Source organism: Lycium ferocissimum, chromosome 5 (assembly GCF_029784015.1).
Source record: "Lycium ferocissimum isolate CSIRO_LF1 chromosome 5, AGI_CSIRO_Lferr_CH_V1, whole genome shotgun sequence".
Classification (NCBI taxonomy): domain Eukaryota; kingdom Viridiplantae; phylum Streptophyta; class Magnoliopsida; order Solanales; family Solanaceae; genus Lycium; species Lycium ferocissimum.
The window spans coordinates 25262105-25276376 of record NC_081346.1 but is presented as its reverse complement, the minus strand read 5'-3'; the positions used below and the strand labels follow the sequence as shown (position 1 = coordinate 25276376).

The window sequence follows — 14272 nt, the reverse complement described above, 5'->3', positions numbered from 1 at the left end:
AGAAGTGGTGCGATTTGAATGTTCGTACGCACACACACCTTGACGGATATTCATGGCCTTCTTACTGGCCTCAAGCTGACTTTCCTTTTGGTCTTTCATCTTTTCAAAGATTCTTCTCACGAGCCATCTTTGTCTTTGGCCATTGCCTCCACCCATGGCTTTGTTTGTTCTTTGATCTTAGCCTATACAAATTAGAGCTTTTTTTTTCTTGGTTTTTTTGAGGATGCAAACTAAGTTATTATGCTTGTCTAGTTGCAAAATGCTGGATTATTAATTTGGTATATGTAATGTGGTGTCAGCGGATTTGTATGCTTGCACAACTTGTCAAGCTCTTGTTTTGCTATTTATATGCTATTATGCTTGCAAGTTTATGGTTTTTTCTTAGTTAATGTTTTGGTTATAAGGCTGCAAATTTAGGATCTCGTTATTTTTTTTTATGTTTACTCTAAAACTGAAATGAAAATAGTTGCTTGTTTAAATTTCGAACAAATCGAGTTGTGTAACCGAACTGAAATAATAAAAAACGAATCGAATTGAATCTAGAATGAATCGAGTTTGGTTAAGAATTTTAGAACGTCGAAATTCGAAATCTCAACTCGATGATGGCCAAAACCGAACCGAACCAATTCGTGGACAGGCCTACATTGAATCCACACTTTTGAATGAGAAATGTTTATCGTTACTAATGGTTGTAATAGTGGTTCAGTTTGATAGTCTTTAATATGATGCATAATAAAATTAAACAAAGTTTTTTTTTTTTTACTGAAATAAATGGGCACTCATGGAGCTTTTCAATTTATAGTACTGTTTGACGAAACATATCAATCTATTTATTGAGAAAAGTACTAAAAAGAAACTCAAAGAAAAAAATAAACATATTGTGATGGACTTAGAAAATAACAATCTAAGTATCTATACCTAATTTTCAAGAAGAGGATACGTAAGTAAGTAATATTAAAATAGACATTGCTGATTTTTTAGCAAAAGAATGATTGTATCAATTATAATCAAATAATAATTACCATATTAGCGTAATCCTATTAAAAATCTAAAAGATCCTGCACGATAGAAACAACTTTTTATATAAAAAGGTTGAAGAAGACCAGTTAAAAAGGTTGAAGAAGACCAGTTGTACAAAGATAAAGAAGGGAGAGAAAGAATCACTCCAAATATTGTTCGAAATTTGGATGATCCTCCTATAGAAGGGGAGAAAGAATCCCTTTGAAAATAGGCGAGAATAAGGGAGTCCGTATTCATTATAGGAGAGAAAATTTGGACGAAAGTATAAATATGAATCCCTAATTTTGTGGGACCTCCTATAAATAATTATTTGATTAATAACCGTGTAGCTTTTTATGCATATGCTAAAAGTGATTGAATTCAGCTATTTACGAAAAATATGCAAAACTTATCATGCTTATGTGACTAACTATGTAACATATGTTCTAGATCATAAAATTTCAAAGAGGGAGAAAATTAAGTAAGCAATCAATCTTAAAATAGACATTGTTAATTTTTAGCATAAAAATGATTGTATCAATTATAGCCAAATAATAATTACCATATTAGCATAACCCTATTAAAAACCTAAAAGATCCCGCACGATAGAATAAAAATGGAATCTCTTTTCTATCCATAAAATCTCGCCTAATGAGTTGTTTCAATTTTTTCGCAAGTAACGGAAGAACATGCTCATCTTCCAAATTCTCCACAACTTTGTTGACGGAAAACATACATGGTATAAAGTGAGAGAACATACACGATAGAAAAAAAATATCATTTGGAGAATAATTCAAGGAAACATGTTTCGTTTAGACAAAAGAATAGTGGTCCATCATCTAATTTTTTTCTTCAAACTTTCATGAAAGGTGACATATCAATTCTAATTCAACATGGTGGAGAGTGGGATAATGAACACAAATATGTTAATTTCAGCGTAGAGAGATTTCTTCTCACTTCAGATTGTAATTTCAAAATATGATACCTGAAATCTATAAGTTCTTTTTGATAAATAAGAAGGAAAATCTGTAAGATTTTTAGAGGGACAATACCATCGATATGATTGATATCAAGTTTCTGTAAGTGAGATCTATCCACCAATGAAAATATACAATGATAGGACTTTGAGATTGTATATGGAGATGAAGAGGAAAAGTTCAACAATGACATAATATTCTCCTTGTATAATAGTGAATGAAATTAGTCAACATGACAGTTCTTCAAATGTTTTTGATAGTGTACCAAGGATATCATGCTGATACAATTGAAATGAGAAGCCGGTGATGAAAAGGATTGTGACTATGAACAGAACAATTACGTTGGTATAATCATAAGCAACTTTTACCTAAAGAGGTTGAAGAAGGCCAGTTGTACAATGTTTGGAAGATCCCTTGGCAATTTGTGGAGAAAGTGGAGCAGATTCAGCCAATAATGGAACAACTGCAGGTGCAAGTTTTGCACACATTTAGAGAAGGAAATCAGCTGGCAAATTTCCTAGCAAATGCAAAGATTTGAAGTAGAGAATCAGCTGGAATACATTAGCTTTGAATCACTGCCAGTACTAGGAAGGAAGATACTAAATTTAGACAAGGCACAAATTCCATCACTGAGGATAAAAACAAGGAAGATTCAGCCTACTTGAAGATGGAGCAGTTCTTTTGCTATTTTCTGATTACAAATTGTAAAACTATCTCTGAGTATGCATACTCAAAGATGGGGAGCAACAATTATTTTTTGTTTTCTGCTTTTGCTGTTGAACTTGATTATTATTAATAAAACATCAGGGGGCCATTTCTCCTGATAAATTTGCCTAAAAAAAAAAAGGCCAGTTGTACAAAAATAAAAAAGGTAGAGAAAGAATCACTCTACAGATAGTCGAAATTTGGATAATCCTAACATAGAATGTGAAAAAGAAACCCCCCTGAAAAAAGTCGAGAATGGAAATCCATATGTATTATAGGAGAGAGAATTGGACAAAGGTATAAATATGAATTCCTAATTTTGAGGGACCTTATATAAATATTTATTTGATTAATAACTGTGTAGAATTTTATGTATATGCTAAAAGTGATATAAATTATGTTATTTGAGAAAAGATGCAAGCGGTATGTCATTCATGTGACTAACGATGTAACATAAGCTCTAGATCGTGAAAATCTCAAAAGCACGGCCTTTATAAACAAGCGACTATGGGTTATCATCTATTGTTATTGAGTCCCTATGCAATATGCATCTGGACAACATTAGTTTAAAGTAAAAATATTGAAACTTAAAGTTATAAAAGAGTATCAGTTTAAAGTAAAAATATTGAAATTTAAAGTTATAAAAGAGTATCTTCTCAGTTGTGATTTTACATCGAAATAAATTCATATTTTTAACTTGATGGGTTCAACATTTAACGTTTATAACATAAAACTTATTGTGCTTTAAATTCTCGATTTAGATCTATATTTGTTAAAATTTTAGCTGGTCTTTCAGTATATATTTACGCTCGACATCAAAAATACTGAATTCGAATTAACCTATTACGGAAGAATTGCACCCACCACTGCATGAATTTTACTTGACAAGATTATTGAAGATCTGCAAATGAAAATAATTAATTTGATTGAAATATTTCTTAAACAAGTTTCTCAAAATTTCACATAGATACAAACAAATAAATATTTATATAGACGAAATTAATAATATTTATAAGCATTATTGAAATATTTATTTATAATCAAACGGTGGTATGGTTCCACTCCAGCTGGGTATGAACCGTAGCGAATCACTACCTTATAACGAGACCTACCCTGTTAAGTTCTCCGTTTCAACATCAACCAACAAAAACACGACACGTGTCCCGTCAACATAAACGACCTCGTATCTCCACCGCATGATCTAAGCACCGCCTACGTGATCTTATTACAATTGCAACGTGTCCATTTAGCAACCGGCTATAACCGGTTTTGTAGGGTTACTTACAGGTTAAGCCGGTCACTTTCTTGGACAATTCCCGCTAGGTATAAAAATCCCAATCGAAAGTTTTTTTTCTGATTAATAATTAGTCCCTAAAATCTCTCTTGTAAGGTATGTAGCTCTTCTTTTACGCTGTAGCTTCTTTTCTTTTTTATCTGTTTTATTTAAGTTGCTTTAATATTTTTTTTTGGTTGTAATTGTTACTAGCATAATTTAATGAGCTGCTAATATAGATTTTTTAGTTGAATTCTATCTTTTTTGTCTTGATCTTTTGATATTAATTTGGGTTGCAGATGAATTAATGTATAGTGATGTTTTTGTCTAGAATTTGTACAAGATAAGATTGGAGTAATTTTCAGTATTGTCCTTGATTTGGGGTGTTTGGTACATGCTAAAATATTTGATTTTTGAGTGTTTGTTTGATTTTACTACTGGAGTTGCCAGAAAAAGAATCTTGCTTTTCTTTTTTTCTTTTTAGCTCTTTGTAAGATTAGGGTTTTTGCAGATGGATTTTAGTATTTTACATTCTCTTTTTTCTTTGTGACTATAATAATGAGGGTATAAAGTTTTGATTTTAGCCCTCTTTTACATGCACTTAAACACTTGTTATGTTGTGTTCTTCAGTTGGTTGATGTATGGTTTCTGTAGCTGCTAGGATTTAGCTATTGTGCCTTTTTTTTTTTTCCGTGACTGAGTAGTCTATTATATTTGAGTTACATCATCCAACAAGGTTGTATTTTTAATCAAAAAGTTTTTGCTTGTATTCAGCGGCTTGTTATATCAAATTACTTGGGTTCTTCATATGTATTGTTGTTGTTACCCTTTTTTTAATAATAGTATGTAATGTTGTTGTCACTACACAGGAAAAGAAGATCTGGTGAGTCATTTGGTTGGTGAGGATAGTAATATAATCAGATAATTTGATGTTTCTAGATTGTTTTGGTGAAATTCTGAGGGTTATATAAGAAGGCTTTAACTTAGTTCTGCACTCTAGAGCCTGAAATAAAAAAAAGGGTTAAGCACTGGAGAGGTATTTGGATTCCAGCCGCCAGGGGATTGTGCCTCCAATGGCGCCTTCTCGGGTGCCTGGAGGGATGGCACATTCTTCTTCGAGTTCTGGTATCTTTTTCCAAGGAGATGGGCAGTCTCAAGTTGTGGGAAATTCTCACTTGACTTCATCTTTTGGGAATTCATCAAATTCACTACCTGGAAATGCACGGTCAAGCTTGGGTCCTCTTTCCGGGGATGTCAGTAATACAGTTTTAAATAGTGTAGCAAACTCAGGTCCTAGTGTTGGGGCAAGTTCATTGGTTACGGATGCCAATTCAGGACTTTCAGGGGGACCGAATCTTCAGAGAAGTGCAAGCATTAATACGGAGTCCTACATGCGGTTGCCTGCATCACCTTTGTCTTTTTCTTCAAATAACATAAGTGTGTCTGGTTCCTCAGTCATGGATGGATCCTCAGTGGCTCAGCAAAGCTCTAACCAAGATCCGAACTCCCAACAACCTCAACATAATCAGCAGCGTCATGGTGCTTCTAGTGCCACCTCTTTGCCCACATCTAGAGTGGGGCAGGTTCAGCTGCCCAATGGTCAAGGCCTTAGGGTTCCAGGATCATTCATCCAGGATCCTGTTGCTTTGTCACATCTGCAAAAGAAACCGCGGCTAGACATCAAGCAGGAAGATATTCTGCAGCAGCAAGTTCTGCAACAGTTGTTGCAAAGACAAGATCCTGTGAACATGCAAAACGCCAGTCCTCAGTTACAAGCCTTGGTTCAGCAGCAGAGGCTGAGGCAACAGCAGCAACAGCAACATCAGTTGTTGCAGTATCTGCCCCCGATGCAGAGAGCCCAGTTACTGCAGCAACAGCAGCAGCTGCAGCTAAGGCAACAACTTCAGCAACAAAATGTGCAGCCTGCATCAGCGATGAAGCGCCCCTCTGATGGTGTCTTGTGTTCTAGACGGTTAATGCAATACTTGTATCATCAGCGGCAACGACCTCCTGTGAGTGACATTGTTTCTCGTTGTGAAGAATGCCCCATACGGAACTAGTTCATGTGTCTCATTTCTGTTTGATTTATCATGTCTATTAGGATAACTCCATTGCCTATTGGAGAAAGTTTGTGGCTGAGTATTATTCCCCACGGGCAAAGAAGAGATGGTGCTTGTCATTATACGAGAATGTTGGGCATCATTCACTGGGCGTGTTTCCACAGTCAACCATGGTAATGTTTATATCTTGGATTTTCTATTTGAATTAGTTCTTTGCTTCTCAGGCCAGAAGTTAGAAATTGGTCCATCACTGCAGCTGTTGTTTGGTGCTCTTTTTTTCGCTTCTCAGCCCTGAAGTATGATCATATGCCTGGGGTTATCTCTTTGGTTATGACTTCATTCTTGTGATATTGTCCTGCTTGCTTGATATAATATGGCTCTGGTCTTCCTACTGAATTCATTTTCTCCTTAACAAATTCCATAAGCAACATTCTTATTTTCTTGACTGTGTTCCTTTTTTTGGCACCAGGATGCATGGCATTGTGATATTTGTGGCTCAAAATCGGGCAGGGGATTTGGTAAGTGGAAGCAGTTGTCAACTAGTAATTGATTTGAAGCTGACACATCACTAGGTTATATCATGCTCTAGATACTATCAATTCTATAACTTGTGCTCTATCAGCTTACGAGGCATTCTTGATACATAGAGTTAAATCACCATTTACAATGGAGATGCAATTGCCTTTACTTTGAACTTGAGAACATTTGCTCAGGGCTGTAGGAGGTATGGGTAGGGTTGATGAATATAATTTGGTCTGCACGGAAGGTTGAATTTCAGTTTGTATCAGACACTTTATCTATGTAATTACACTATTGTGTCTGTTTTGATTTTCACCTCATTGAGGCCATAATGGAAGTTGGTGTGGTCCTTTTAGATCAAAGGAACTGTTATGAAAGAACACATTGAGTCAAGCTTCAATTTATCCCTTCCAAGAAAGGTAGAATTCTTGGAGGAATTAATTCTTGGAAACCGCAGTATATGGAACTGCGTAAATGTGACATTAAAAAAATAGCTACATGGCCTCACATAAACCTGACTGTTGCTAGTAGGATATATATAAGTGCATGTCCAAATTAGATTTTTTTTAAAATAGCTACATGGCCTCACGTAAATTTCAAAGTCTCTTGAGATTCCCCTCCCCCCCCCCCCCCCAAAAAAAAAAAAAAAAAAAAGAGAGAGAGAGAGAGAGAGAGAGAGAGAGAGAGAGAATGAAAAAAATGGATGAAAGAAAGTGTAAACCTATATTGGAAGTCTGAAGATTCTCATTTATACAGTAATGACTTGGTGATTTAGTATAACTGCTAGAATTGTTGTTGGAGAGTGATCTTATTGTGTTGCTTTAGAATTGTGAATACCGAATACACGAGATCTTATATATACATTGATTCTTGGCCCATGGGATTGCCATGTGAAATATGAATTGCTGGTCACATTCTTCCTTTGTACTGTTAATCGTCAGAATAGGTGGAAACCGAAGCGGGGGAACTAAACAATAAATATAGATGGAAAAGTGATGTATAATCGATAGAAACATTACTGGGGAATATGTTACTGCAGGAAAAGAAAATTAGATGTTTAGTATGATGAAATCAGTCACTAAGTCTGATTTAGCAACTTAATTGCTGTGGTTTTTACTTCATATGTTTTATAGGGGTGACAATTGGGGCAGGACAGGGGAAACCCTTAATAGGGCAGGGCAGGGGAATAGCTAAATGGGGCCGGGCGGGGCAAATCTTAATTTTTAAAATTTTTTAATGGGATAAGGCAGGGCAGGGCAAAAATCCGGATTAAAAGGTGGGTCGGGTTAAAAAAAGTGACCCGCATGTCAAAGAAGGGGCATTCAGTGCTTCATACTGTATATGGCTATAAGCTGTTTGCCCAAAACTCGGACAGTGATTTTATACTCTTGGAAGTATTCATGCTGTCTTCACGTGGAAAAAAAAAAATCAAAATCATTAACTTTTTTTTGTTATTGTGATTGTTATTCTTAGTTTTCTTTTATGTACTTGTTATATCAAAGTATGAATTGCTCTTCTTTTATTTATAACCAAATTATTCTATAATGATTTATCTGTTGTCCTATTGCCAATGGTTCAAATTCTTGTGAAGTCCTGCCCTTTAAAGTTGGATCACACTTCTTTATATTCATTCATTTATTTCTGAATAATATTTGAACAAAAAGAAATGAGTTCAACTTAGAAATCATAATATGACCACGAATGAAACAAAAAGAAATTTATTACTCCTAAATAACTGACAAAATTAAACAGATAAGAATATGAGTTTCATGAGCAGTTAAATGCTATATTGAAAAATCTGCAGCTATAGAGTAAAGTAAAAATGGGAAAGATTAAAAAAGTTCAAAAAGATTTACTTAGAATACTGCAAATGAAAAATAAAGAAAAAAGATAGAAAAAACATAAACAGGGCAGGGCAGGGCTTAGCGGGGCGGGGCAGGGTAGGACAAATATTTAAGAAAACGCTAAACGGGGCAGGGCAGGGCGGGTCGAAATCTTAGCAGGTCAAGGCTTGCCCCGCCCTAACCCGTCCTAACCCGCCCTATTGCCATCCTTAATTGCAGTTTCTTTCATCCCTTTCTTAATGTGATTGTTATTTGTGTTTATAGTTATCTTTTCTTGCATTACATGTGTGGTTTTATTTTTTCTTTATCAGGTTTGTTCAATCGCTTTAGGCCCCGTTTGTCCATAGATACCAAAAATTTTTTCACTTTTTTTGGAATTTTGGAGTTGGAGTTGGGGTTTTGGTCATAGTTTTTGAAACTGTAGTTTTTGGTGAATATGTAGTTATAAAAAAGTGAAATTTTTTGAAAAACAAGTTTTTTGAGTTTTTGGTATTCCGGAATACAACTTGAAGTTGTATTCGGAATTCTCATGGCCAAATGCTGATTCCGGAAAAAAGTGAAAAAAATTTCCGGAATAAAGTGAATAATTCTTATGGTCAAACGGGGACTTAGTTTCTTGGCGCTTAAAAGTCCCTGCTTGCTTTCTGTTCTTTTTGCTTTGCTAAACATGCTTGGCATTAGAAGTATGAGCTTCTTAAAGTTTGCGAGAACAATGTAGTTATTGTTTATTTAGATACAGGAGGTAGAACTTTAAAAGAGTGACAGTTCTAAAGATGTTATTTAGGTATTTCATAGTCATTGTAGTAGTTTTCAGATGCGGAGTATTAGTAGTCAACAGAAGGACATGAGAAGCTAGTTGATGCATTAACAATTCACTATTTCCAGACCTCCCCCATTCCCATTCCCCTCGGGGAAGAAGTCGAAGAAAGAAAAACAATGCACCCAAGAACTCTTGGGCGAAACACATGACTGCGTGGGAAGATTCTGAGAGATGATTGCATAAGACCTGCCATCTGACTTGCTTCTTGTTGGTGTTTTTAACAGAGGCAACTTTCGAAGTTCTTCCTAGGCTGAATGAAATCAAATTTAGCAGTGGTGTCATCGATGAACTCTTGTTTTTGGATTTCCCGCGCGAATGCAGATTCCCCTCAGGATTAATGATGCTGGAATATGCAAAAGCAGTTCAGGAAAGTGTATATGAACAACTTCGTGTGGTTCGGGAGGGTCAACTCCGAATCATTTTTACCTCTGATTTGAAGGTACTGTAAAATGATAAGTTGTGAGAGCCTAAGTTTATTTAAGTCATTTATAGCTTTGCTTTTTCTGCTTCTCCTTAGATATTGTCGTGGGAATTTTGTGCTCGGCGCCATGAGGAGCTTCTCCCTCGGAGATTAGTTGCACCACAGGTATTGAACTAAATTTAAATTTCACTGGTTCTAGCTTTTCAAAGCTTTTTTTTGTTTCTTTCAGTTAAATGATTTTGGATCATCCTTAGTACATAGTTGCAATTTAGGGTTATAATGTTTAATACTGTTCACTCATTAAGATAGTCAAGGGTCTTTATCTTCGTTCTGGTTTTTTCCTCTGTCCAGTATATCCTATTGGCAGGTGTTTTTTTATTTCTGATGTCGAAAGTGTATATGATATTGTGGCCTTTTAGAGTAATCAATGTTTATAGAGGATTTCCAAATTTTGTTTGTATGGACACCTCCATATTGTTTCTTGGATAGAAGGCTCATGCAACTAATGTATAGGATATGTGTAATCTGTTCAACTGTTCTGTTCTGTAACCTGGTGATTTGATTAGCTGGGGCAAGCCAGTGGTCACCCTCTTTGCTGTGGAGGAGCTGGACATTTTGGAATAGAATGAGATGATCCCAATTGACGCGATCTACCAGTTGTGCTTACTAACTAAAACATGTTGATGATTCCCTTTCAGCTTAGTGCTGATGACTCACCTGACGTGGAATGAAAGAGCAATTTCAGTGTTTACAACTTGCGCTCATAGCATTGTTCTTTGTAGGTAAATCAATTGTTGCAGGTTGCTCAGAAATGCCAAAGTACATTAACAGAAACTGGACCTGATGGGGTTTCTCAGCAGGATTTACAAGCAAACAGCAACTTGTGAGTGAAAACCTACTCATCTGTACTTGCCCCCCCCCCCTCTTCCTGCGGAAACCAACCCCCACCCACCTGCCACCCAAAAAAAAAAAAAACACACCACAAAAGGGCTACTTGTCTGATTTCATGTTACGTACGCAGTATGTAATTCATTATGTTTCTCCTTTCGTTTTAGCCTGATATCTAGTTCTCCTGTCTGTCTCCTAATTTATGTATAGGATTCCAACTACTGAGAGTAGTGTCTGTTACTGTGTTTCTGTCCCACTTAAGTGTACCTCATCCTAAATGACAAACCCACTTTTAGTATATTTTTCCAGTGTACTCTTATAATAATGCTTTCTATTACTGCTAGCAACTGAGATGTGCCCCTAAAAGAGAAGTTTGGTTGATTTTCAAGTTATAGTGAACACCTGATGAGGATTCTTTTGAACTACAAGCTTCCGTTATGTCTCTTTTTTTATCCCAGGAAGTGGTAAAAGCATTTGTAACCTTAGAGAATAGACTTCTCAATTTTGGTAGAGGTATTGTTTCTTTAATCTTACCGTTGGGTTGTAACTATAATCTCATGTCACATTGTTGATGCTGTTGTGTGTTAGGGTTGTCACGACTGGACGTCAACTTGCTAAGAGTATGGAGTTGCAGTCACTTAATGATTTGGGATTTTCCAAAAGATACGTGAGATGCTTACAGGTATGTTTGAATGAATCTAGGATGAGATGATAAGACTTTTTGGGGAAGAAAACATGAGATGGGAATTGTCCCCGGTCCATGTATAATTAAAGCGTTGGCTTCGCTTATCTGGCTTTCTAATGTTTTCATACTTGAATTCTTTGGCATATGATGTTCAGATAGCTGAGGTGGTGAATAGCATGAAGGACTTGATGGATTTTTGCAGGGAGCAGAAAGCTGGTCCCATTGGTAAATAGATTGTTTTTTCTTATGTTTGTTCATTAATATCTGTAGCATGATAGTTCTTAACTTTGGCGTGTTTTTGCCTGTTGGGAGAATGCTAAATACGGGGTAAATGCTATGTGCTTGTTTTGCAGAGGGCTTAAAGAATTTTCCACGACATTGTAATGCAGCCAAATTTCAGACGCAAAATATCCAGGAAACGGAGCAGCAGGCTGGTAGTGTTCATGGTCTGCCAACTGATCGCAGTGCGTTGAATAAGCTCATGTCACTGCACCCTGGCCTTAATAGCCAAATGAGCAATAACCAGCACATGGGTGGCCGGGGACCTTTAAGTGGCGCACAAGCTGCTCTTGCGCTGTCAAACTTCCAAAATTCGCTTATGAGGCAGAATTCAATGAATTCAAACACAAACATGCCCCAACAAGATGCTTCCCACTCTCAATCTTCACTGTTGCAAGGGCCAAATGGTATATTGCCAGGGACAATGCAGAACTTACCTGTCAGTGGGTTGTCAAGTACCAATCTGCAGCAACAACAGCAGCGATTACTGAGTAGCGGCTTACTCCAGCAAAATCAATCTCAATCCTCGCAGGGAAGCCAGGCCCTGCAGCAGCAAATGATCCAGCAGCTCCTTCAGGACATGAACAATGGAGGTGGCAGTGCTTCGAGGGAAGGGCTTGCATTTGGAAACAATAGTTCTATGGCTGCTGCAACACCTTCACATGGGCCAGGAAGCAGTGTAGGACCAACACCGAGTAGAAGCAACAGTTTTAAATCGGCATCGAACTGTGAACCCTCTGCATCGGCTGGCAATGGTGGTTTCAGTCAAAAAGCTGCAGATTTGCCCCCGAGTATGCATGTATCAGATGAGATGGTCCCTGATATGTCGCATGAATTCAATGAAAATGGTTTTTTTAGCAGTGATCTTGACAACAATATGAGTTATGGATGGAAGGCTTGACCAACATGTGTTGCTCCTTTGGGGGTTTTGCTGAGAGATAAGAATACTGCTATATATCTTTGTACAGGTTTGATTGTGTTAGATTTTGTTTTCCTTGTTGTGATTCTCCCCTATTTTCTAGTTTGAGGCTGTTGTGGTGTTAGGCACTTGCACTGTTTTAGGTATTTAGCTCTACTTTCTTTGCTTTTCACACTCACTTGGTGTTTACACCTTCAAAGTCATCCACAAGTGTAATCTATTGAAATGGACTGGACAACGACATTATTAACTGTTTACTAATCTTTCGTTCAGTTCATTGTATGCTTTTTCGTCTCATCATGTGGGTGGATACCTGTTTCAATGGTACTGTGATACAGGATGTGAATGACTCGTGAAGTTTGTAGGGAACATGTACATGCTCCTATCAGGCAAATTGATGGGGGCGCATGGAACTCGAAAGATTTCTCACTTCTCCGGGGCGTTCGATTTTTTCTCTCTGAATTCACGTGACATTTCTTTTTTACTTTTGTCTTGAAAAACATATGATACATGTTTAGAATCGATTGAACTTTAAAATTTTCTTTTATTTTTAATTTTAATGATATTATTTTTAGTCATAAATGTCTGCAATTTATTTTAATATCCAATGTTTCAAAAGTTCCTTTGTTTTTTTTTTTTTTTTAATTTTGTACCAAGTTAAGTAACACCACATAAATTGGGAATTTACGAAATTAATAATTAATGCTAAACGATATTCGATATTCATATCTTACTGCGTTTCTTGACATTCTTCCTTTGGGTTTTGTCCTCCAAATTGAATGCTGTGAAATACGTATGGGGAAAGGTACTTCACAACTTATGAAGTGAATTTGAAAAATTAACTATGTCATGAAGTTTTACAGGTAAAACTTGAGATTTCATGATATTAACAATTTTTCAAACACAGCGGCAGTAGATGTTTCTATTGCATCCATATCACTTGCAATAGCCTTATTGCGCCAAAAAAGAGTAATCATAAATATCTGCACTTACCTCTAATCACAGATTCCCTTTCCTAAACTATAGCCGGGAAACTGTTCCATAATTTCAGCTCTGCCTTCCCCAATCCTTTTAAGTTTCGACAACATTACAAGTGGTTGATTAAATTGTGAAAATAAAGAACCAAGGCAATTACACTATAGTTACTGCTACAGGGATGCAAATGGACCTGTTGACTTGCTTGCCAATTGGCGCGTACATACAAAAACCTCTAACTTTCTTCACGGACGCTAATGCGTTACCAAGAAAAGTAGAAGCCTCGATGAAAGACAGATAGAGAGCAACTCGTCACTTTTGTGATCAAAACTAGAAGAAAACTTATTGATGTATCAATTTTTGACTATATGCTTGTCCTGTTGTCCTAATGTTTCATGTGAAAAAAAATGTCAGTATGGTAGCAAATCCTTAGTTCTCGGCGTTGTCCAGGTTACTTGCAAAATGCCATGAGTATAAAACTTCGCATCTGTGAAGTGAAAGAGCAATGTAGAAAATGCTGACTCCCCTTTTCTAAAGGTTTTCTTGTATCAACCAGGTAAGACATTCCAACTTTAATGGTGCTTTGTTTATCAAAGTGACTATGCAAGGCCATTTAACTTGTCTTTACAGTTATTCCAGAACTTGACTCTCATTTACCTTCTTACTTGTCTCACTTTTCCATGCACTAGGTGTAATTTCTTCCTAGTACCATATAGGTTCTCTTCATACTTTTCAGAGGTTTCAGGTTAAAGAATGAGTTTAGAGTCAGCGGACGCTACTCTATACGGACTAGTAACCTATAGTTACATCTCTTAAATATGAGATTTTACACACTCCCTATTAGCGGGACTCTTCAAGAAGAGGAACAATCATCACTCTATCCTCTTCTACTGGCCTTTTCGTTTGGA

At 36.5% G+C, this 14272-nt stretch overlaps 1 protein-coding gene across 1 annotated transcript; it reads left to right on the top strand.

The window, feature by feature from the left end:
- Positions 1–3920: 3920 nt before the first annotated feature.
- On the top strand, positions 3921–12671 carry LOC132056593 (probable transcriptional regulator SLK2). Its single transcript, XM_059448871.1, has 10 exons — positions 3921–4071; positions 4824–5966; positions 6056–6187; positions 6484–6532; positions 9422–9636; positions 9715–9783; positions 10401–10501; positions 11095–11188; positions 11347–11416; positions 11545–12671. The coding sequence occupies exons 2-10, from the start codon at positions 5028–5030 to the stop codon at positions 12369–12371; spliced, it is 2496 nt and encodes an 831-aa protein (XP_059304854.1). The 5' UTR covers positions 3921–4071; positions 4824–5027; the 3' UTR covers positions 12372–12671.
- Positions 12672–14272: the final 1601 nt, after the last annotated feature.